This window comes from Anser anser (assembly GCF_964211835.1).
Source record: "Anser anser genome assembly, chromosome: 4".
NCBI classification, from domain to species: domain Eukaryota; kingdom Metazoa; phylum Chordata; class Aves; order Anseriformes; family Anatidae; genus Anser; species Anser anser.
Genome location: NC_139724.1, coordinates 21,417,178 through 21,442,236, shown reverse-complemented (window position 1 = coordinate 21,442,236; position 25,059 = coordinate 21,417,178). Strand labels below are relative to the sequence as shown.

At 38.3% G+C, this 25,059-nt stretch overlaps 1 protein-coding gene across 5 annotated transcripts in view; it reads right to left on the bottom strand.

Moving 5' to 3' along the window:
• Nucleotides 1-25,058, bottom strand: part of RWDD4 (RWD domain containing 4) — a 46,215-nt gene extending 21,157 nt beyond the window's left edge. The window contains exons 1-11 of one of the 5 annotated variants that reach the window (XR_014583893.1): nt 24,929-25,053; nt 24,673-24,753; nt 22,474-22,583; nt 22,219-22,363; nt 21,276-21,390; nt 20,388-20,437; nt 9,701-10,049; nt 7,418-7,518; nt 5,874-5,958; nt 3,499-3,551; nt 1,677-1,833 (exon numbers count right to left, since the gene is read on the bottom strand). Coding sequence is in view for 4 of the 5 variants with exons in the window: in XM_083834837.1 (XP_083690963.1) it covers nt 17,827-18,225; nt 20,388-20,437; nt 21,276-21,390; nt 22,219-22,363; nt 22,474-22,583; nt 24,673-24,753; nt 24,929-24,952 (924 nt within the window). In the remaining variant the exon portion in view is untranslated. Of the gene's footprint in view, nt 1-1,676; nt 1,834-3,498; nt 3,552-5,873; nt 5,959-7,417; nt 7,519-9,700; nt 10,050-10,157; nt 14,565-14,584; nt 18,226-18,352; nt 20,222-20,387; nt 20,438-21,275; nt 21,391-22,218; nt 22,364-22,473; nt 22,584-24,672; nt 24,754-24,928 lie in introns of those variants that run through there. The other 4 variants (XM_083834839.1, XM_083834837.1, XM_083834838.1 and 1 more) reach the window with 4 other exon arrangements.
• Nucleotide 25,059: the final 1 nt, after the last annotated feature.

Genomic DNA, 25,059 nt, shown 5'->3' with positions numbered 1-25,059 from the left:
ATCAACTTTCATTCTGGATTAAAAAACAAAAACAAAAAAAAACTTGCAGAATCTATAAAAGACAATCCTATTATTTTCTCCTTTTAAGAAAAGGAAAACATCCAACTGCCAGATCCAAATAAAGAACTTGTCCTCAGAAGCTCTTCACTAGATACACAGTTTTAATTGGAATTCAAAGCAATGAATAAAATACACTAGAAACCTCCCCTAGAGTTAATTTAATTACTTCCCTCTCCCCTTATGGTGCTTCACGTTTGCCTCTTACATTAACTAGCATAAGGTTCTTAGGGTGTGAGTTATGTACAGTACAGACTGGCTTGTTTGTAGGCATGTGGGACTGCATCCTCCTTGTGGTCTCTGCAGGCTAATTAATCAGTGAATTTATGAATCCTCTGCTTGTGGGTGGACTGGAGACTGAATGGAATTGTTATTAACCTGCTTATAACACTCATAGTACTGTAATAAGACACACAAAACTCATGCTCCTGGCATTCATCTACAGAGGTGAGGAGAAAGCTGCTTCTCCTTCACGTACATAACTGACTCCATCAATGAATTTGTGCATATAGACAACGTTTGTCTATAGGGACAAATATTAGATATTAGGAAATCATTCTCCCATGTCAGACTGGCTATTATTTTGGAGGATTTTCCTTTGCTCCTGCAGCACTGAAAACAGCGTCCCTTCTTATGATCATAGGTAACCTCAGGTTGGCAAGGACCTCAGAAAGTCTCTAGTCCAACCTCCTGCTGGAAGGAGGGCCAGCTGTGAGACCAGGCCAGGATTATCTCTGCACCTCTTGGCCATAAGGTGCTACAGGTGACACCGGGTATCTCTTCCTGCCAGCACACAGCGCAGTCTCTCAAGGATGGAAATGCTCTTATCTTACTAAATTTAACATCGGGTCTCCTTGTGAATGTAGTGTCCCATAATAAATGGGGGGTCATACAATCTGATATATCTAGTGGTCCTTGCTAACTTCACTATCCATGCCTCAAACCCCCAGCACTAATAATTTAATGTTAGGAGTGCTGTTGTGGTTTAGCCCAGCAGGCAGCTCAGCACCACACAGCCGTTTGCCCACTCATCCCCAGTGGGGTGGGGGATACAATCAAAAAAAGGTAAAAGTGTGGGAACTCACAGGTTAATATAAGGAGAGTTTACTAAGGAGAGGAAGAAAACAGTAATAATAATACTTTTTTAAAAGTGACGCATAATGCAACTGCTTACCGTCAGCCAACTGATGCCCAGCCTGCCCCTGAGCAGTTGCCCACCCTCCCTGCCAACCCCCCCTGTTTCATTGTTCAGGGTGACACCATAGGACAAGATGGACATCCCTCTGGGCCAGCTGCCCTGGCTGTGTCCCCTCCCAGCTCCTTGAGCACCCCCAGCCTCCTCGCTGGCAGGGAAGCACAAGAAGCTGAAAAGTCCTTGACTCACACTGCCCTGTAACAACTAAAACATCCGTGTGTTATCAACATTATTATTGTCCTAAATCCAAAACATGGCACCATACCAGCCACTATTAAGAAAATTATCTCTACCCCAGCCAAAACCAAGACAAGTGCAAAATTGACTGGGTAAACAATAATTTAAAAAAAAAAAAAAGTGTTACAACAATGTAATTTTTTTTTCTTTTAAACATTTCTGTTTCAACTTATCTGAATTAACTTACCTAGGAATCCAATCACGAGCTAGAGAGAGGTTGCCTTTGCCACTTTTTCCAAGTAATTTGTAAACTCCATACTACCTCTGCTTACTCTACAATCAACCTTTTATCTGATTATTTAGGTCATCCAATTTTTTTTTTTCTTCCAATGAAACATTTAATCCTGTATGAGAAAGGAAAAAGGGGAAACATGCAGAAGAGTGAAAATTGATGTGGCCGGGAATGAGTGTCACAAGTCTTTGGGGAAGTCCTCTGCTACTTTGAGAAACAAGGCTGTCATACTCAGGGTATAAAGAAATCCAAATTAGTTTATTTTCACATTGTGAAAAATGTCATTCCTCTGTCAAAAAACAAAGATTAATCTGCCATCAAACAGAGTTAAACTTGCTCTAAATATCTGACACAACAGAGCCAAAATAATATAGGGAGTAATTAGAGAAAGAGCTCCACATGCACTGAAATAAGGCTTCTTCATAATTTCCCTTTATATCCTTTCTTTGTTGTAACTTCACTTCAAATGTATTGGGGGGTTTAATCCCCCACGAAAAACTATGCCAAGTGGGATGAACATTTTTCTAGGCTAGCCCGTTAATTGTAGGTTCATATAACTACCTTTCTACGCAACTGATTTTGACTAATTGTTGCTGAACCAAACTAACCAAAACCCTTACTCCAGTGATAATACAGAGCAGCTGCGAAATGGCATCTCTTTACATTTAAAGTTTTGAGGTTTTCCTGGTGAATAAATGCAGTACATTACTTTTGCAATTTTCATCCATTTCCCACGCATGGGATCTGAGAGACCGCCTGGTTCCTTCGGGTCAGCCGCATGGAAGAACACTGGAAAGGACGCTTACAAATGAAAAAAATACCGTGGTTTCATTTGCTTTCCACAAAACGTCCTTGCTCACTTGACAGAAAAATAGTGCTTTCTGACAACTCCTGCACTCTTGACCTGAGACTGCTTTCAGCACTGTTGGCTGTGCATATCACGTGCAAAACATGGCAGATTGGAAATACGTGCTTGTGTGGGTTTCTCGGAGGCACAGCACACAATACACTGTAGCCAGAATTCCTACATGAAGAATGTCTCTCAGATATGATAGCTGCAAAAGCTGAAATAATATGAATATTGATTTCCTTTGGTCCCAGAAGTCTGGTTTGGAGCCCTGACTAGCAGATAAAAAAACCACAAAGCTCTACAGGCAACAATGCCTGCCCCTTCCTTTGCCTGGGAACAGCACTAGCATAGTGATCAGCATCCCTGTCTGATAAGAAGAGTGTGACTCGTTTGCTCACAATATATTTGACAATATCAGTTTAATAGGACAGCTGATTTGCAGGTCTTTGTGCCTGGAAGGACAGCTAGGTTTTAGCTGGGTGCACAAAAAAGGAAGCAAAATTAGTAAAGCTAAGGACAGTAAAGGTAAACAAATAATCCGTGGTGAAATGAAGCCATGTTAAAGCCTCATTCAGGCTCAGATGTCACTTATGGCCCCAGAGCTTGTCTGAACTGATCACTTCCAATTAAGCAGCACACTGGTATAACTCTGCCTGATCCAGAAAAACAGTTATGATGACAGTAGGGGCTGAGTGGGGAAGGGAATTTGCACTTGATCTAAAACATTACAGGAAACCATTACTCAAAAGGAAAAGAACACATCAGTTTTACAGACAGGTGAGACATCCCAAGTTCTCTCTACCATGCCATGTTCTACATAGGTTCATGCTGACAAACATAAAATAAACAGCAGCTTGCTGCTGAACTCACAGAGCTTGACACTGCCAAATGTGCCAGAATTTCCCCATCCCAGTTGTAAACACTTGCCTTTTCCTCCTGACACGTAGAGTTTCTGGGAGAAAAACTTGGAACTGATATTTCTAGGTAAACAGAAAGAGAGAAAGACTTAGCTAAACACATTTTCCTTTTCATTATTTGCAAAATTATCAGCAGTCTTACAAGTAAATACATAGCACTTCATGACTTGTGAGCAGCAAACCAAACACCATTATTTCATAATGACACTGGAAGTACACATGAAAGTTACCTAAAATGCGAACTAAGTTCTTAAACCAGCTGCTTTATGTGCAAATTTTTCATAAAATTGCAGACAGAGGCCTTCATAAATATGCAGAAAAAATGCCATTATCTTCAACTGCATTAGTTAACATTAAACACTTTCAAAGATAGAGGTCAAAGTCTCAAACTTAGTGGAGGTCCCAACAGACCTGTGTAGGTGCAAATCAAAAAATATTCTTGTAATTCTTGTATAAGGTATCATGTGTGGACAAAGGAACATCAAAATTAATAGAAAGGGCAAAATTCAATACAAAGGTTTATTATTCCCAGAATCTACCAATCTGATTTTCTAATTCTTCTCCAATTCTTTATTAATTAAAAAAAAATGTCGTAAATGCTATCCTCGCTCAGCAGTAAGCAGTTTGCTGTCTGTGCCAGCTGAGTCGACCCCCCTCACCTGATACTAGGCAAATTGCTCATGCTTTTGGTAGCCTCAAGACCATTTTTAGATGCACTTAAATACAAAGGGTTTTTTTCCAGTATAACTTTTCAGTACTTTTGAAGTACTTCAGTACTTTATAGCATAGCCGTTTGTCTGCAGCTCCTGTATCTTCTGATCTTTGCTACTTTCCCTCAAATAAGGTTCTTGGCAAGAGCTGACCAGAGGAATCGTGTGATTTCAATTTTGCCAGAAAGTCACTGCAAAGGCATTCAAGGTAGGAGGAATGGAATCTGCTGTTGATAGGGTCGATTCCATCTTTGCTCTAGCTTACATTTTTCTTATAGACACCGGTGCAATGAAGATACAATGAGAGAACAAACCTTTCATGCATGGAAATTAGCTGAATCACCATATACTGAAAGGCAACCAGTGATAACTCTTGCTACAACAAAGTAACGTCAGCATTATATCCAGTACACTGATAAATAAGACTTTCTGCACAAGTTGTACTAAATTAATTTCTAACAACCCTAGACAATACCTTGAGTATTGCTGTTTCTACCAGACAGCTTTAGGTTTGCAACAAGAAAAGAAAATAACATCTCTTCACACATACTTTGAATAAGTTGAAGGATGAGACAAGTAATGAGCAAACCCATTTCACTGAGATAGAGGAGATGAAGGGGGTGGGATAGGCAGAAGCACAGAGCAGGTTTGTGCTCAATAATATTGTTTTACAAATTATGTTGTGAAGTCCGGAGCACATAACACAGACAAGAAAGTTGATCTAAGATGAAGATTGAAGGAAAGAATTAACGTAAAGCGAAGCCAAAACTAGATGCATGGTATCTTGTGTTACACCTTTTCTCAACAGATTAATATAGTGTTTTGTCTGTGAGTTCAGATAATAGAAAATCATGCCTGAAACCCCAATGAGTCCACTCGGATCTCATTCTGCAGTTATAAGTTGCTCTAGGCCATACCTAATACTTTCCTTGGTTTCTTCAGATTTGTCAGACATAGCTGAGTTTGTTACTAATGCAAAGAATTAATAGCAATAAATGATCAGAAACAGATCTTAATTAAACAGAAATGAACAACTGCTTACATGATTTTGATTCTCGATTCGTATTGTCTTAATTTCATGCCAGTGCCACTGTTTCTGATGAAATCGCTGGTGAAGTGGGGTATCCAGCACAAATTAGGGATGACATGATTTCAGCCTTCAACATCACTCTAACTCATCATGCCTCCTCAAGGATTTAAAATGACATCGATTCTCCCCAGTGTAGCTTTTGCTGGTAGATTATTACTACTGCAGAATAAGCTTAATAATGCAGTAATTTCATTCTCTGCAGTTAAACAGAATTTCACAGCATGTATTTTATTTTGCTTGGCCAAAGTCCAGGCACTTTGCTCCCCTAGTAGGGCCTAAATAGAAGCTGCAGATTGTAGGAGTTACATACGCTTAATAGACTGAACAGTACATTGAACAGGAAAAGGCATTTAGGGTTATGGAGAATTAACATCTTTGAAGTTCTACTTTACGTATTTATTACAGCAGTAACACGCTCACTTAGGTATTGCTTATCCCATCACAAGTTTCTGCAGAGTGCCAAAACAAGTTATGTCCCTAATTCATTTTATCACTGAAATTAAAATTTCTCCACCTTTTAGGAAATAATCTATTGCTAAACATTCCAGCTGTGACCTTCTCCTCATTTTGGGTTTCTAGTCTCACCTGTGTAAGAAGTTCAGTGGATGCTTCCTGTCTGAGATTGCTCTAAGCTTGCTGCCTGTGTGTAGGATCATTGCTGAAAACATCCCTGTAAAAAGTGCCATGAAGATGAGTAAAAGACAAGCTGGAGAACATACCAGAAAATTAAGAAGCTGCTCTAGTCATAAAACATAATTAAAGAACGCAGTTACTTCAGGTAGGTGCTGCACAGTTTGGCAGATAGGCAATAGAGTCCTACTGCCTCTGTTTTGATAAGTATATATCTCACCTGGGCCTCATCTCTAAAATGTGAGATAAAATCTCACGTGGCTATTTCATGATCTTGTTATGGGTGTTATTAATAAAGATTCAAGAGAAGTTTTCCTTTAAATGATACCTTCTAATACTGCACTTCATAACATAAAGAGAAAAGTGCTACTTCTCATTTAAATAAAGTCACTATTCATTTGCAGGCAGTAATGTTGAAAGAAAGTTTTCAGACTTAGTATTTCTTTCATGCAAGGGCTTAGCAATAAAGCTTCCAATGATTAAAGGAGTGAAGCAATTTCAGACTAATGAAAAATAATCTCCTTAATGGATTGGAAGGAAAAGCATTTATTCCTCTACCAAACAACTTCAGAACTAAAGGAACTAAGTACTGCAGCTTATAAATACTTGAAACAAAGTTTTATCCAGTCTGTACAGGTGGTTGAGAAGCTGCAGCTATTTATCATATTCGAGCAGGTTTATGCTCGAGGAATGAGGATGACACATTAAACATTTCATGTGAGCAGGATCTGTTGGAGTTTGATTCTTTGTTAGAGTACATTTCAGTTATATTTTCTTTTGAGGATTTGCCAGTTCCCAAAAAGTGTTAAGCAACATCTGCCTGCTAGTCATCCATCTGTACTGCTTCTTCAGTCAAAAGTGCCTCTTTTGACTCCCCACGAGATGTAACACTTAGCACTTTATTCTCTTTATTTCAGTTAGTTGTATTCTTTCAATTATACCTTTAATATAAATTATCCTTTTATGATCTCCCTGTGATGACAGGATCATCAGGTTTTTGCCCAACAAAAAAATTTGAGTAATGAAAAAAAAAGGAACGCATATGCAAAGGGAACAAATACAACCCTGATTTTCATACAGTACAAAAGCCAATCCAACAGGTTTCTTAGAGTGTGTATCAGTTAAGAATTTATTTCATTACCCCCTTCTTCTTTCATATTCTAGGTTTAAAACATTTACTTTCTTTATACAGTAAAGCCAGCACTTACTGTACCCTCACACAAAAAAGAAAAAAATGGAACCCCTACATTAAATAAAAAAGATTCCCCAAACCTTACAACTTTTGGAGTTGGAGAACTTTCATCATGCCATGAAATTAGGATAAAGAAGATAACCATAGTTAAAAGCTTTTATATATATATAAAAGCTCAATTTTTGAGCTTTTATAATTAATCCACCTGATAAATTCAAATTTCATGTTAAACATTATTTGCAAACAATTAATGAATGGCTCTACTAAATTTGAGCTGCAGGATGATTTTTTAGGGCTGATTTCTTACCTTTGTAGTAGTTTACGTCTCAGCACTGACTGATTTTTATACCCCAGAAATTTTTGCATTTCAATCAGTTAGTTCAATCTTTGACCAAGACAATGTTGCATCTGATGTTTAAAAATGCACAGGAGATAAATATACAACTGTTGCTTATTGTGGATAATATATATATATTTAAATAGGTATTTAAATAAATATATAAAACATTAATTTATATTAAAATATATTTATTTTATTGAATAGATATTTAAATAAATAAATAAATTGAATAAACATTAAATAATACATTTAAATAAATATGTAAATATATTTAATAGGTGTTCATATATGCATCTGTCTTGTCATTTATAGCAGGGCACATGCCAATAGCAATTATGTCTGTAGAGGTAGTGATAATCAACAAAAGTCAGAAACTCCCTCATTTATGCTACTCGAGGAGTTGCTGGTCATATTTTCTGCAAGTAATATATTAATAACAAACCTACAAAAATTCTAACTGAACTAAATTCACTCTAATCTGAAGTCTAATTATAATTTCTGAAGATATGTGCATTGTATCCTCATGAAGACTGAAGACATTAATGCTGACATTTAATCCTGAAATCATAAAAATTGAACTGTTCTACAGAAACCCATTGCCCAAATAGGTGCCCCTACTGTGAATTTGTATTGGTTAACTAACTCCTGATTGTTCCCTTCATGCATAATCTGATTGGCATAAATACAATCATTAGCATGAATGAACAAAATGTTCCAACAGTTCACTATTCCCTTGATCAACAGGAAATGAAAGAGGAATAAAGCAATCAAGAATGGCTCTCACTACTCTTCTGATGCTCATTGTCTATTAGTCTGTGAATGTCCTGAAAGCATGCTACTGTAAATTTAGTACGAAGTGATGACTTAAAAATGATGTATATTTTCTTCTTTATTACCCTATGGTGCATAAATATCAAACCATGCGCCAGAGTTCTATATAGGCTGTAGATCACAATTTCTTGAGGATACTACTACTCCTGCAATGGAATTGTGTCCCACAATATACGATTTGAATTCTTTAATTTATTGCCACTTATTTTAAAAAAAGGAATATAAATATATTTATATTCCTCTATACAGGAACATAAATAATTCCCCTATATATTTTGCTATTAAAAAAGCTGCATGTTTTTAAAAACTGCAGCACTCACAGCTCCCACATAGAAAATAAATCCCTATTTATCCGCATTAAACTTTCTTCCATCAAAAGAGAATACATGTCTTGCCACATCCAAAAAAAAATTGTTCTGGAGACTCTTAAAAAATTTATTTCAGGTTGACATCTGGAGCTCAAATCTATTTCCAACATGACCAATTTGTAATAAAATCATGATATATTTTATGTACCTGGCCAGTTGCTGCACTTTGTATAATAACAGAAATATAGTTGAAAATGGTTATTTCAATCATGTTCGATGTATCACGATGAATTTAAAAGCAGCTTTCAGGTGCTGGCTAATACGTTGTTACATAAAAAGATCAAATTTGTTAGTGGTCTGCTCTAGTGAGCAGTACAGCAGCCTTAGAGATGACAGACAATGTTGTTTGCATAGCAGTAAGCAAGCAGATTTCACTCCCCTAAGAAATGCCATCCATAAAATGGGTGTATAATAGAACTGGACTTTGTGAAAACACATATTAGAACTCGATGAGCAACCTTGATATTATGCTGTGGATTTGTTATGCAGACAGCACTGCAGAGACAATTTCAGCCTACGGAACTGAAATAAAGGAAGAACACAACAACACAGGTTTTGAACCACGTTAATCACTCCATTTCTCACTGTGTGTTGCATAGTTTATTTTTAGTTACAAATATATATATTTATATATGTACTTATATATATATATATAAATGACAAATAGCTTTTGGCAAAAGCCTCATTAATATGTCGTTTGAATCCTTACTATGACTAGATTTTCCAGAAACTTTCTGGAAATTGAAGTCAAAGCTGTTCCTCTATATTCTTGAAGAACAAGACTAGAGTACAGAATATCATAATACTCTAAAATTATATTCATATCAGGTAAACAACTTTCTTCATAGTAAAGTCTATAATTCTCTTTGACAGCACTCCACCTACTTAAAAATTATTTTGACTGTTTTGTGACTGCAATATGACCTACTTTATACAATGAGTATACATACAGACGCTATCCTGTAACTAAGCTAAGAATGAGCGGTTTTGTATACTAGAATTTACAAATATTATCATATGTGATTCCAATGCTCAGATTAAAGATTCTTACCATGCTTAGAAGTTTCTGAGTAAAAATTACTTCTCCATAAGCTGCCCACTTTTTTCTTTTGTGGAAGAGTTTAATGACAATGCAGATGAATTACGTAGAAGTTTCGAATCTTCCATTTTCTTTTAATTGACATTGTTTTCCCCTATGTTACTGCTTTCCCTTTTGTCATTGTGAAACCACAAAATTCCACGTGAGACACTCTCTACAATTTCTTGCAGCACTTTTTAGAAAAAAAGATTAAAAATAAATCAATAGAATGACAACAGTAGGGGTTGTTCACAAATATGCAAGTTACTCTTCTGTGGGTATCAGCTAGTTACAGCCTTCCAAGGATGCAGAGTCCTGAATTCTGTGCAGAAAACAGAAGAAAAATATTTATATAGAGTCCATGAGATGAGGGCATATTTATGCTGGCTTCTCAACAATCTTCAAACAGCAAAGAAAAGTATCTACACACCCGCTATTTAGTTGTGATTCTTGAATTTTGCAATTAATGGTTCTCAAACACCTCCATACCATTGCAACATTCATTTGCTCCGCTTGCTTAGGTTGCAGCATTTCTTTCACACTTCCTCTCTCACCTCCACTGATACACATGGGCTTCTCTGGTAAATATACACCAGATTTCAACATACTGAGCTCAAAAGCAAGAATTATTGCAACCAATATTTGAAAAAAGCAAAAAAAAATTAGAAGTACAGCAGGAAAAATATATATATATATATATTTATTTTTTCCTACAGGAGGGAGCAGAATAGAAAAGAAGTATTTTGTTTTCCAGCACATCATCTTTTTCTCTGGTCTAAACTGTTTTCAAGTCTTGTATTTCTAGAGGGAAACTATCTTCATTAGCAACATGCTGTTATACCAGCTTATTACATCAGTTTTGCAGCAACAAGGCAGCTAGAAGCTTACAGTGCTTTGGGGGGAGGCGGCTTGGGGGACATGACTGAAACATAGTACCCAAAATATAATTTCTTTAATTCTTAATTGTAACTTCTTGATGAGCAGGGTTCTAAAGATAACTAAATTCTACTCAGCAAAGATTGTATTACCCCAAATGAACTTTGCATTTATAGACATTACCGTCTATTTTGTAACAGGCTGTACCTCAAAGCAGGAAAGTAATTGTTTGGTTTAATGGGTCTTGGCACATTTGTTCAGATTAAGCAGAAAAACAGTAACTGTTTTTTTCAAAATACTTTCACGCTCTTAGGGAGTGGTACTGAAAATGCAAGATTGGTTCCTGCCCTGGGAGTTCCCTGCAGTGTTGCTGTTCACTTCCTAATAGTACCACCTGGCAGCAGCAACAAGGAAACAAGCTGCCCTGAGCAGTTGTGCAATCTCTGTTCTTTGAGGATGTCAACACATGGCAAAGAAAAGGCACTGGTGACCTGCTGCAGCACTGCCCCCAGCCCTGCTGTAAAAGGAAGGTCGAACCAGGTGACTTCCAGAGGTTCTTTCCAGCCTGCACCTCTGTGATTCAGTATGCAGTTACTAGGCTATTCACCGAAAAAAAAAAAAAATAAAAATCATATGCAAAATTTTACCCTTCATTTGTGGTTAACAACCATTAACCGTTTCCCACCTTTTGGAAATAATTTGGTTTTTAATCCTAATTTCACTTCAGGTTGGAGCCCCTACTTGTAGGACAAGGACAACTAATGTGTACAACTAATTGCACACATCAACGGGAGCAAATTTTCTGGCTACTGACAGTTTCTCTCACATCAGGCAGCTTTGAATCTCTTCCAGCATACGGAGAGCTCACAGGGGAGATCAAAAGTTCAAGGAGTTGAACTCGATGCCTCTGGTTATGACAATCAAGCAAAGAAGGTATAAATGATGGTTGTATACTCTCCAACAATGTTTTGTGAAAAAGATGCTATCCACATCAATTACATACACTTTTGGTCCTCCATACTGCACAGACTGGCATATTTTGGGCAATGGTGTATGTTGTGGCTGTGCTTGCATTCTGGATACTCCAACTTTTAACCTCCCCCAGTAACTAAGAAGGGCTGACCTTCCTCAGCCTTCCCCCAGCTTTGTCTGTCCAGCACCTGAGAGCTGTACAGAGCACAGTTACCCAGTACGTGGTTTGCTAATCACTGTAGATACATCCCAGAGCACTCTACGAAATGCCTGCACCAAAGAACACGTCTATTCTATTCATCCACTCCCCAGGTAGCTACACATATGTCTGGGCTCAAAAATCCAGACACTAAATGCCCAGAGCTAACTGAGATCCGTACACAGCAGCGCTCTGTGTTATGTGCAGACTTCTGAGGTTCTCTGCCAAAAGGAACAGTTGCTGTGAAAACAAACAAAATCCACCAGTCGTATACAGATAAGCAACCATTGCTTTTTCTTGGAACGACGACCCGCACAGATTCCACTATTGGTGGTTTATAGACATTGTCTCTTTGCTGACACCAATAACAGGCATTCTGCTCCAGTAATGGCTGCTGTTAGCGAAGGAGGGAGGCATCCACCCAAGGGCCTCTGCTAACTCTCACCAAAATTTGTGCAACTTCCACAGACACAGGTATTCTGCTGAGAGGCGGTGAAAGCAGCCTGAGGTGGGTGGGTTGAACCAGACTCTGTCCTTACCAGCTGTCAACACATTTAAAAAACATCAGCGAGGTTACAGGTTATCACATGCTTATCAAAGGCTGCTGTGGTTTAAATATTGTCCAGCAGTGCTTTGCCTATAGGTGTTTGAAGAAGGCAGTACCGTAAAACTGTCTGTCCTCCAGGCTGAGTAAATTCTCACTAAGAAAACAAGGAGGTGAAAGAACCAATTAATACGAAACTAAAAAAAAAAACATTGAGCAGAACCTGAAATAAAGCCCAAGTGTATGTATATCACTGTGAATTATAGAAGAGATTCAAATATTCATATATCTCATTAATGCTACTCTGCTCCCAAAGAGGGAGAAGACTTTTGAACCATGAGGAAGAGTGTATACAATCTCTACAAGTCTTGCTACTGTAGGATAGAAAAATGTAGGCTAGAAACCAAAGGAAAGGAAGAAAAGTTCTTCCTCATCAGCTCTTTAAATCATCTGACTGAACAGGTACTCAACACATGCATGCACATTGGCTAATAGGCTAATATGTCTGCTTGTACCCAAAACATTTAAAATATCAAAATAAGCAAGAAGGGAACATCCAAAAATACTGGATCCACAATCATCTTGTAGAATTTCTCCCTTTTAACTTTTTCATACTGATTGCAATGGCTGTTAACCACGTCCAGGTAGCCTTTGTGGACAGCTTACATATACCTTTCTTTCTTTGCAGAGGTAAGCAGTGTATTTCCTTCCACCCGATGAAAAGTAAAGGATACCACTAGAGCTCATTAACAGAATATACTGAATCCACACTGACTGCTGTAACATGAATTTTACTGAAAGCAATGCTTAATCACATGGATTATAGCTACCTATTTAGCAACCTAAAATTATCCATAAGCATTTATATGCCACAGATTCACTGCATGGACGTGGACTGAAGCAGACACTAATGCTGTTCAGGTCCACTCAGATTTATTAAATCAGACTTATTTGCCTCTGTACCTGGTCATCCTTTTTCAAATGTCCACTTTCTTCCAGGGACAGTTTTGCTAATTTATTTACTTCTGCAAAGTGAAAGTCTTGTTTCCTTTTCCAATTTAGAAGCATAAAATACCTCAGGTCTTTGCAATACTTTCCTACTAGCAGGAACACTAGGAAGCAAAGCATGAAGCATCTGCTTGGAAACTACTGGCAGTGGGAAGCACGTAGTCATGTAAGGAAATCTTTCTGTCCATTCTTTTTCACATAAATGTCACGAAGGTAGCTTTAATTTTGGCATGTCCTTACCTCTGAATGAAACTGATTTCCTCGCTTTGAGTGAATTTGTAACTTTAGCACTATTTTAATCTAGGAAGTAAACTTCTATACTACATGCTATACTTTTATCATCTAAAGACATGGAATGAGGGGAAAAAATCACCGTATGCTGTATGCCAGTTAACTGAAACTTGGTAATAGTCTAGCGCTGATCTTCAGAGAAGAATATAAAACTGATAATGCTGTGAAAATGTATTACCCATCTACTGAAGCTGTATACTTTCCATTAGACTTTTATGAACGGGAAGCTACAATTTCCCCATACTATTATAAAAATCTCTCTTCAAGGTCAACTGAACCATACTTTTCTGTAAGTAGAGATCAAATGGTTCCCTGTGGTGGAGAGAGCAGCTCTTTAGATAGTAATGCTTTCATTGCACTTGTTTTTACTCCAGGAAATCATAAAATGCATTACTGACGACACTTATATGACTTAAAGTAAGATCCTGCTCTGAACATTGACTCCATACAAGACTATGGTTATTGCCTTTTGGTGGCACTATAACAGGCACTTGTTTTAGAAGGAAAGATTATCTTTTCTTGAAAGATATCTTCCAAACTCATCCCAGAATGACTCCTTTTACTGGTCATTACCAGTAATAAAGATACTGGGGGTGAAATTATGCCCTCAGAGATACCCACACAACCCCAATGCTCTCCACTAAGGTTGTGCAGATAGAGTTCGGCTGTGTCTGTCACTGGTGTGACTTTATCAGATCCCACAGCTAGCAACTTGCAGTATGCAATCACAGGGTTTTCAAATTTCTGCCATATTGTAAGTGTGAATACTTAAAACACATACTACGAACAACTGGCATGAACACTCAGACACCGTGGCAAGGAATACCTACATAAAACTTCAAAGTAGATGGATGAACTTTCAGTCTAACATAGGACGCTGGTATCAGCATTTGCATTCTCATGTGTCTTGTGTAATTCAGCTATTTGGAGTCACTCCTCACTTTGCTCTTAATGAAAACGAGAGAGAAAACAGTTAATTCTTTAATTCTTGTCAAACATTCTAACATGTTTTTACAGTGCTGGTCAACATGTTTTGTCTTAACTAAGAGCACAACAGATTTTCAGAGGTTACTTCGATGGTCTTGAAAGAGTAACAGGAAGCGTAGCAGTGAGATGAAGAGAAATTCTTCTCGCAACCATTTAACAGCCCCATTCTGAGACAAAGCCAAAGCTACGTTGGTGAAAGAATAGGTGACAATAATAGAAAATCTATGAACCTCTTGTCTTCTGCCATATCCCAAACTTCTGAAGTGTATAGCTCCACAACTGTAAGCTTTGCTTTTGTTGTGTTTTATTGCCCTGCAGCACTAAAAAGATTTATCTCCTGTGTGCTTGCTTCCTTCTCCATTTCCTCCTCTAATCCTTCCAGAGTTCTCACACCTCTGTTATTTTATCTGTTGAATCAACATCTCCTTCCCCCTTCATCCTACCGCTAAGCACAAGCGCTGAGGGTGCCATACCATAAGCCACGGAGCATAGCTGAAGGAAACAATTTCCAGAAGAGAACTACTCTTGGTGCAAACCAGCTCACATGATTTTCACTGCACGAAGTTCACCGAACAATCTGGAACCACTTGTGTTGCCTCAGCTAAAAGGAGGATAGCCTCCTCCCTCTGCTTTTCTACCAAACATTGGGCATCACGAAATCGTGTTTTTTTTTTTTTTATATATTATTTTTTATTATTTTTTCCCCTTATCCTTCTTTTAGTCACCAAAATCTCACTGCTCATCAGCTGGGTATGCTCTAACTACCCACCCCACATCCCTGCAGTGGTACCGCAGACGGCAGCAGCCTTGATCTCACTACCAGCTCTGTAAGCCTACAGGGGTGAGCAGGATTTGCTGGCTACATCCTGATGATTAACCACAGCTGTCAGCATTCCACCCAACCTACTTAAAGGCAGCCTGCATTATTACAGGGGATTTGCATTACAGTGCATGCATTACAGTGCATGCTTTGGTTTTGGTACTGGCAGCACTGAATGAACTTATATTTAACATCACACAAGTAAGACTAAAGATCACTTTGAAGTTTCACCCAAAGAGACAAAGATAAGGTTCCAGTGTGACAGTGACAGCTCTTGTATCCCTACCGCGGACTTCTTGTTTTTCAAATGCCCTTAACCATAAACAGGAAAAGCTGGTGAAATTTTAGAAAAGCGGTCACCGTGTTTCAGAGGCACTGATCATACTATAACAAAAACTGCATAACGCCCTATGCTAACAGCTCCTTCAACTTGAGACTGCTACATGCACTACCTTCTGTAGGAACTGACAGAAAAACAAAAAGAAATGGGTGGGGGGAAATGACATTTAAGAAGGGACATCCCCCTTCTAAATAACAAGCAAACAAACCACAAAATGATGGGGTTTGAAAGGTTTTAGAAGTATACGTAGTTTAAACTCTAAGAACCAGAACATTTGAGTTGGAAAACTTAGCAAATTCATTTAAATCATTTTAGGTGTTAAGACAGAACTATAACAGTAAATTCTTAAAATATAATCCTTGTTCAACAGGGAATGAATTGATCACAAAACAACAGCTTTCCAAAGCATTAGGAATATTAGCCAATTCAAATATATGCTGAAAGGCTTGAGAGGGAAAGCGATATTTTAAGTTAAATTTCAGTTTAAAAGATTAAAAACTTCATTTAAGCACCATCTCCATTTTCTGCACCAAGTCTTTCTGAGGAAAAACTTTGAGATTTATTTGAGAAAGGGGTGAGAAGCTTACTTTTTTTTTTCCTTTGCTTAAGCAGAAGGGCTTTGCCAAGTGCTTACTGCAATACCACCACGCATAAGAATTACTATTATTTTTGAAGTCCCTTCAACTAACGCCTCTAACGCGTCAGTAAAACAAGTAGTGTACGTGCGTTATGGAAAATTTCCAAACTGACAAATTCCTTTTTAATCATCCTGTGCCTTGGACCCTACTACTTCTACTTTACTGCTACTAGTATTGACATTCATTTTCCCACTCCAACCAAAGCTCTACTACAAAACCAAAAAATTTAAATAAATGGTGTAACCCTATAACCTAAGCGACTCTTGCCCTACAGAAATGAAGTACAAATCACTGTTTTTCCACTGCCAGCGACATTAGTTTACTTTAAAAAGGGGAACAAGGTATTTTCCAACAGTGTTTAAAACTCGGTCACTCCCTAGTCACGTTCTCTATTTATAGGTGTCTCACTTTAAGAGACACTGATGTGTCTTTCTTGATAAAAATCATCATTTTCCCTCCCCTCAGTTTCCAGTGCACACGCTTCTCCATAACACCAAGTACCTAGATTTTTTTGTGGCCCACTTCCAGCTATCATGTCGTAATATAAAACAGTTAAACAAAAATTACCTTTCAAATTTTACACAGAAAGGAAGAACTGATACAAATATTCCCAATGCAAAATGACTGGCCTGAAAGTAGACTTCCGAACACACGTTCTAAATCCCTGCTAACAGAACCAAAGGAGATTGCTATGGCATCTTCCTAAGAGCACGTGATTTAAAAGCAGAGAAAAAGCTGAAATATCAGGCATTCCACAAGGTTAACAAGTTTACTGATACACACAGTAGCTTTGTAAAAGCAAGATATGGTTCTTGTTTTGTCCTTCCCCCATGCTCCCTAACTAATCTATTCAGACAAATTGTCATGGCAACTCCATTTAGACACCAAGGATACTAGCAAAGACAAGTCAATTCCCCTTGGAGAGAATTTGAATAGCGAAAGCCGTACCCATTCTGATGCTGGTGGAGACAAAACCTACACGCCCTTCCCTGTTACCTGATCACAAGCCACACCAACTTCTCCCTGCAGTGTTACTCCCAAACACTCTTGTTTGGGTTGCAGCCATGAGCCTCCGGTCTAGGTCAAACACAAAACCACAACATTTGGAAAAAGTCCTACTTTGTGTACTTTACTAGGCTTTACTAAATGTGCTTGGAGTTCAAAAAGTAACCAGATATTCCAAAAATCAAGCATTTTTTAAGAATCAATAGTTTTCTTTATTAAAAAAAGCACACATCTCACTGTAACTCTACAGTTTCAGTAAAAACTACCCTTTCTTATTGGACAATAGCAGCGCAGACCATATTTCTTCCAGACCTCTTCACGGTTTCTTCAGAAGAGTGAAAACATATAAGAAATTAATTTTTTTTCCTTCATCTGCAGTCACAACATCTCATAGAATTTTTCTTTACATCATATATAAATTACAAGCGGTAATTTTGCACTATATTTACTCTATCCTCCTCTGATAAAAGGAAGGAATTTAAGAGAATAAGAGAGCTGTAGGAGTGTATGTTGTGTATAAGCTCTCTTGACCTAAGCAGGAGGAAAAACACTTCCTCTCCATCAGCTGAAGTCCTAACTTGACAGCTGTGTAAACTATCCTGTATTGGCTGCACAGGCTCTTGTCTCAGCACCACTGATCGGAGCATCCAGCCCGACATTCCTTTCACGAAGTGCTGTAACACAGCGCATGCAGTGGATTGCACTATTTCAAAAAGCCGCTGGACTTGGTGTGATGGCTGTTTTCCTGTGTTTCTCAGTGGAATAACTATTCTCTTATTAGTAACAAACACAGCTGCCCTGAAGAACACAAACATATCCTGTAAGAGGGAAAATGTTCTGTCAATTGTTAGGAACACTTTCTTGGTAAGAGAAAATCCTTTGCAAATTCAAGTGCAGCCTTAGAAGTACAATATGTACAGCAGGAAAAAATAAACACATACCACAGCAGATAAATAGGTATTTATTAAAGTTCATCTCAAATCAAACAAAAATAATAAAGAACATTAAGGCATCTTGTATTCAATAACCATTCATATGGTAAAGATGACGTCTCTTTCTGATACAAGAGAGCAGACTAGGAAAAAAAAAGTTTTCCTAACACATTTGTCAGAGTGCTGACTTGACCCACTGTTTTACCATTCTGTCAGCAAACCTCTTCAAAGAATAATCACTTCTCCAACGAAAGAGCTACAAAATCCCAACACTCACTGAGACACACACAAGATAGCACTCTTCCCTCCCCTAAGACACACGACCTTCTATAACAATGCACACTGGAGAAAGACTTACAGATGCATGCTGCAGAGGATAAAACATTCATGTTGTAACCACTCATTTTTGAGTGGATTAGAGTATTTGTCTTTGCTTTCAATAGTATTTGCTATTTCAGCTAATAACTAGTGAAAACAGAACTGCAAATTCTAGTTAGTATTGCGATGCAACGATTTTTATGTTCTCCTTCTACATTTGTGTTAGATAAACAAATGACAAAGGTTTTCTTTCCATGGAATAATTTATTTTGACGAATTATGCTGTCAAGCAACTAACTGTTATAGTGCTTTTTTCTTCCATTGGAATAAGAACATCAGGAAATGTTTACAGTATCTCTGGGTTCACTATAACAGGATTTTACTACAGAGTAAAATATAAGTTATTAAACACTGCATATAGCACTATTCACTTCAGCACATTCATTCTCTATATCCTTTGTCACATTTTTACCTTTGTTTAAGGCAAGTTTTGTTTTCAAAGACGACCACAGTCTCTAGATAAACTTATATGACTAGGTTTACGAGTTAGGAAATTGAGCTTTATAAAATATTTACTTCAACAAATAAGAAAGTTATTAAGAGAAAGATGGTGACCCAAAATTGCACTGTATTAAAAGGTGGAGTTTCCTTGTACCAAAGTCCTTTATTCATCATCTTTAGAACCAGTTTTGCTTAACTATAAAAGAGACACAAAAAGAAAGTGTTCAAAGTTTAGATTGCCATTCCATTTATTAGGAAACAAGAACATTTCCACCTTACATAGACCACATGTATTTTTAATTAATAATACAGACTGATTGTGCTACTGTATTAAGAGATTGAAATGCATCGAATTATTTCTTAAGCTTAAGCACCAAATAAGCTTATTTCCTGAACCTGAAACTATCTTCGTGTATTTTGCAAATTACTTCCAAAAATACAAAATGAAGTGCTGCAAGTGATTTAAAAGAAAAACAAACAAAAACAAACCCAACACACACCAAACAAAAAAAAAAATCTAAACCACAACACAAAAGCTTTAGGGCACTGTATCTATTTACTTTGAAGACTTGGTCATCTCTTCTCCAAAATACAACAGATGCAGTAACTGAAAAAGTATCTCCACGCATCTCCAGAAGAGATTCCATATGGTGATTTGCACAATACAAACGCAAACTTTTCTTTTTTTTTTTTAAATCAAAGTTTATAATTACTAAATGTAGTGCACCTATCGAGAAATGTATCTGGAATCCAAAACACTCACTACAAATAGCCTCTTTTAACTTGGGAGAACTCTACCTAAAACCACCATCATCATTTGCTCGATGTTATTTAACAACTAGAAGTGGTGTTAGGCCTTTATGCTGACAATTAATTATAATTGTACGAAATAAAATAGTTTGTTATCAGAATTGTCAAGAAGCTACACTGGTTTCCAATGAACAAGGAAAACCAATATAGAGCATGAGAAATACATGAATTAGAACCTAAAACGGGCAGTAGTTCTTACTGTTTCTTGTAAATCTTTTTAATATTAAAAAGATAACTAGAAAATACTTACATGCTGGATGTATATAGAAACAAATCAGACACCACAGTCAAATCCCAACAAAGTTATGAAGAAAAGCAAGAAAAAAATCAGATAAGTTTTCTTCAGATATAAGTATACATAATTTTTAATATACATAGGCAGTATTTTCATAATACTGCATACCATAAAGTCACATTACCTTAATTACATCCACCCAGTTCCATCCTCGAGGAAGCTCCCCTTTGTGATCTGCAGAACAAGAAGGTTTTATTTTCAACACACAAGCTAAAGAAAATCTTCGTCTTTCTTTAAAATCAACACAAAATTCTAAAGAGCCAGAAATCTTAATTTCTCCATTACAAAGCCATGAAGACAAAAAAAAAACATGTTAATGTCTTGAACATATCTTGCTTTTCAAAGTAATTCTGTTTAAATAAAAATGACTCAAGGCAGTCCACCTGATTTATAAGGCAACTCTAAAATGAGCTGGGTTAACTACCGGTGATACGTTCTGAAAAAGAACAAAATTTTACAAAGATCTTCCCTTATAAGGTCAATTTTTAAAATGCCAATTATGCATTCACATTAGGTAAATGATACACAGAAATGACTATCATGGGGTATAATTTATTGCTGCAGTAATATAACATTATCCCAATCATTATCAAAAATTAAGTTTGAACACATAAAAGTCATCAGCAGGACTTGTCAAAATACCAAACATTTTTCTGTCAGAAATGCAAAGTTTCACTGAAAGCAGAAAACACCTCTATTTTGAAGATAACAAGCTAAAGATATTGAGTTACAAAGCAAACATTTGAAAATTTCACTTTTGTCACAAATTGAAATAAAAAATAAAATTAATCAACAACATCTTCAAGTCCCTACTGTAGAGGAAGTTGCTTTACCCAGAACAAACATCTTGGGCAAGAATAATTAATCTAAAACAAACAAAACAGAGACCACAGATTTAAAGCAGTTAATCCTATATGCAAATAAATACCGATTCTGACTCTACAAAGATGCCACTGCTATAAAATTTGGACTCTCATACTGCTCAAACAAAACAATACTATAGCAGACAAACCTGTTTTGTCAGCTAGCTTTCGTTTCTGTGTTTTGGACAACTGCTCCTTTTTGTCCTTTTTCTTACTTGCTGGCACATCGGGAGTTCCAATTGCAATACTATTGCTTACTGAAGTCTGAGAAGGATGAAAATTGTTGTTAGTATTCTGTACATTAGTTCACTTATCATACTTCAGAAGCCAGTAATAATACAGAGTAAGAACACAGATTCCTCTGTGTGTGTGCAATTACTGAATCTGACATACTGAAATGTCTTGACTGTCAAAAAAGAAGCAATGCCATCCGCTGTCAGCAGCTTTTAATCAACACACAATCATGACAGTCAGAACCACGTGGAGGAGACTGGAATTATTCCCTTTCACAGCTGCAAGGGGCACTTCTTACACTTTGTAAATTTGATGATGGAGCTTGATATGAATGGATTCAGATTTCCAAAATAGGAAAACCATTCCTTCTTCCTCAAAGCAAGTCTGCAGCACCACAATGGCAAATAATGTCCTTACACATCAGGAAGCAATATGAGAAGGAAAACACAGAAGCCACAAATAGACTCAGCCTGACTCACTGAAGACCCTAGAGGTGCTTTTATGCAATCCATGACTTCCCAGGAAGCTTTCAATAATTTGCCCCCAGGCGGACACCTTTCATCTGCTCCAGCTCTCTTTAGATTTCCTTCTGCTCCATGCCTCCATTTTTATGTCACTTTGTAAGACAGAACTACAGCTCATACACATTTGCTGTGACAGCAAAGTAACAATTAAGCATAACAATTATGACCACTGAGCACTGTGGCACCGTACCACACTATGTGCCACTGTTTATCCCCTAACATGTTTATACCTGATGTACTAACACCTTAAAAGATAGTGCAATGAAGCATTCAGAGTTGGAATAACCATTTTTGCAGTTTTAAAAGCAAGAGATTAAAATCTAAATTTACTCACCACAGTGTTAACAGGCTGATTTTCCATGAACAGCTCTTTATTATCTTTGGCATATTCAAAAAGTGTGTAAGTCATAGCAGTTCCAAGATTAGCTTCAACTTCTACCATCAATTTATCCAATATGCTTTGTTTAATAGCTGAAGATCTGAAAGAAATCATAAAACTCAATGATGATCTAGAAAGAAGAAGAAAAGCTCATCAACCAAAGAGCCCTCACATAAAAGACTAGGGAGTGGAGCTGTCGTAAGTACTTACATTGTGTTGTTGAAAAAAGCATCCATTGATAAGATTGGTGCTGTTTGTGGATATGTTTCTGGCCAAGAAACTTCTATTAGAAAGGCTTTCGGATCTCCATTTTCACCTATCTGAAAGAAAAAGAAAAAAAAATTCAGAAATCAACAGTTTCCAGTCACTCATTAAAGACTGCAATGCCAATACACAAGTCTCTCACTTCTCTAAGACCAACCGAATTATTTAAGGTAACAACTCTTTTCATAAAGTTACCAGTCAGAAAATAAAACTTTCATCCAGAAAAAGTATTACACTTACGATTTGAACATTAGTCTCTAACCTACAGTTTTTACCCTAGGAAAAGCAAATTAGCGCGCGCGCGCTCTCTCTCTCTCTGTATTTTAAAGTTATTTCAGTCGCATGTATGTGCCAGCAGAATGAACTAAATTGACATTTTGCAGCACCTACTTTAGAGGTGAAATAAATAAAACTTTAAGTCAGGCATCTGCAACATTTATCACGACATCACCTACACTGTTGCTGTCCAGTTCCCACTGGTATCAAGAAGAAAACCGGTAGTATGGTTTACAGAGTTCTCCCTTTCTCAGGAAAGGTCTGTCTGCGCACTGAGCAAATCCATGCAGAAAGCTGCATGTTCATGCTCCTCCTGCCAACACAACCTAAAAACGGAGTAGCCTTACTTCAAATGATGTAACTACATTTTCCCAGTATTTGAAAAAGTCTTTCTTTAATCTCAATTTCTTAGCACACTGATTACAAAACACCTTTATGTGTGAGACATATCTGAGACAGATAAGGATCAGAAAAATGGCATATTAATTCTTTGACCTTGTCATGCATTTACTTGCACTATGCCTTTTCATAACACAAGTTTTCTTTCACGGGAATGTGCTACTGCCTTCACCTGACACTAAGCTTTATGGTATTTCAATTGAGTTCTCCTAATTTTTGACATTTTTAAAAAAATTACTAACAAATAAATCTAGCAAAATGTAGAATGATACCCTGTAAACTTGCAGGCAGGTCACAATCACTCTTTTGAGAAAATTAAGTTTACTTAGACCAGTCCTATCAGTGAAGGAATGCTGCAGTTATACAAAACGGGATTCAGGTGCTGTTTACTAGATCGACCTAACTTGCTACAGTTACCAATTTCATTCTGAATTTACTTGAGAGTTGCAAAAAGGTGACTTTAGATGCTTTCTCCCCCCCTACAGTGGGAAGCACAAATGCAGAGCATTTTCAGGCATCTCTGTAAAGCTCCATGGCAGCACAAAGACCTGCCTCTGTCCTTGCCCGGAACAACTTCCAGGTTTTCAAATTTGAGAAAGTTGAGTACATAATTTGTTTTAAAACAGAAGCTGTTTTAGAGTTGTCTTCCAGAGATTAGTTTATACTCATAAGGCAATTTACGTGGACTTGAGTTTTGTACTCCAGGGCATCTAACAGTAAATATCTGATCAACAGAATACCTGACCAACATAATGCCAAGGTTTTTCCTTACAGCTCATGAGATTTTAGTAAGGAAGAATTCTAAGATAGGAATAGATTGTTCTACATTTCCTCTAAATGAAGTGCAATTATTTTTAAGTTTTTATTTTGGTATCTAGCACTTCTGTTTTCTATTTTTAAACAGCATGAAGCTGCAACAGGGGAGGTTCAGGCTGGATGCTGGAAGGAGGTTCTTCACCGGGAGGGTGGCTGGGCAGTGGGGCAGGCTCCCCAGGGAAGCAGTCATGGCACTGAGCCTGTCAGGGTTCAAGGAGCATTTGGACAATGCTCTCCGACACATGGACTGATTTTTGAACGGTCCTGTGTGGGGCCAGGAGTTGGACTCGATGAGCCTTATGGGTCCCTTCCGGCTCAGGATATTCTATGGTTCTACGATTCTAAGCTGGCCAGAACCTAACTGCAAATCTCAAGCTCAGAGGCCCCGGTACGTCTCTCCTGAGCAGACACCCAAAGCTTTCAGTGCGTTTTCTCCGTAGTGGCTTGACGAGGCACGTCAGCCACCTCTGGGCAGGGGACAGACACCTGGTAAGGGAGCACCGGGCTGGGCTGGGAGCCTTACCGCCACTTTGGGCCGGCTCCCGCGGACACCGGTAACCCGCCCGCTGCTTGTCACGGCCCCCAGCACCGCCGCACCCGCGGCCCCGCTAGTACAAGCGCTGTGAGGAGACCCCGAGCCCCGCGCTGCCTTACCCGGTACTGGAAGGACACGGGGCTGAGCTCCCTGAAGCAGCCGTCTCCTTCGTAGATGGAGCGCAGCGCCTCCAGCTCCATCTGCGGGGCGGGCAGAGCACGGCGTTACCGACCACAGCACCCCCAAACCCCCTTTCCTCCTCCTCCTCCATCTCCCCACACCCGCCTCAGGGTGACCGGCGGGACGGGGGTGCCCCGGCCCTAAGATGGCGGCTGGGGGCATGCGGGCAGCCTCCCCCCCCCCCATCTCCCTCACCTCCTGGTCCTCGTTGGCCGCCATGGCGCGCACCACGCGCGCACCTCTCCCGCCCCGCCTCCCTCCCGCCCCTGCCTCAGCCGGGGCTGCCGCGCACGCGCCGCCCGACCCCCTACCCCTCTGACTCGGGG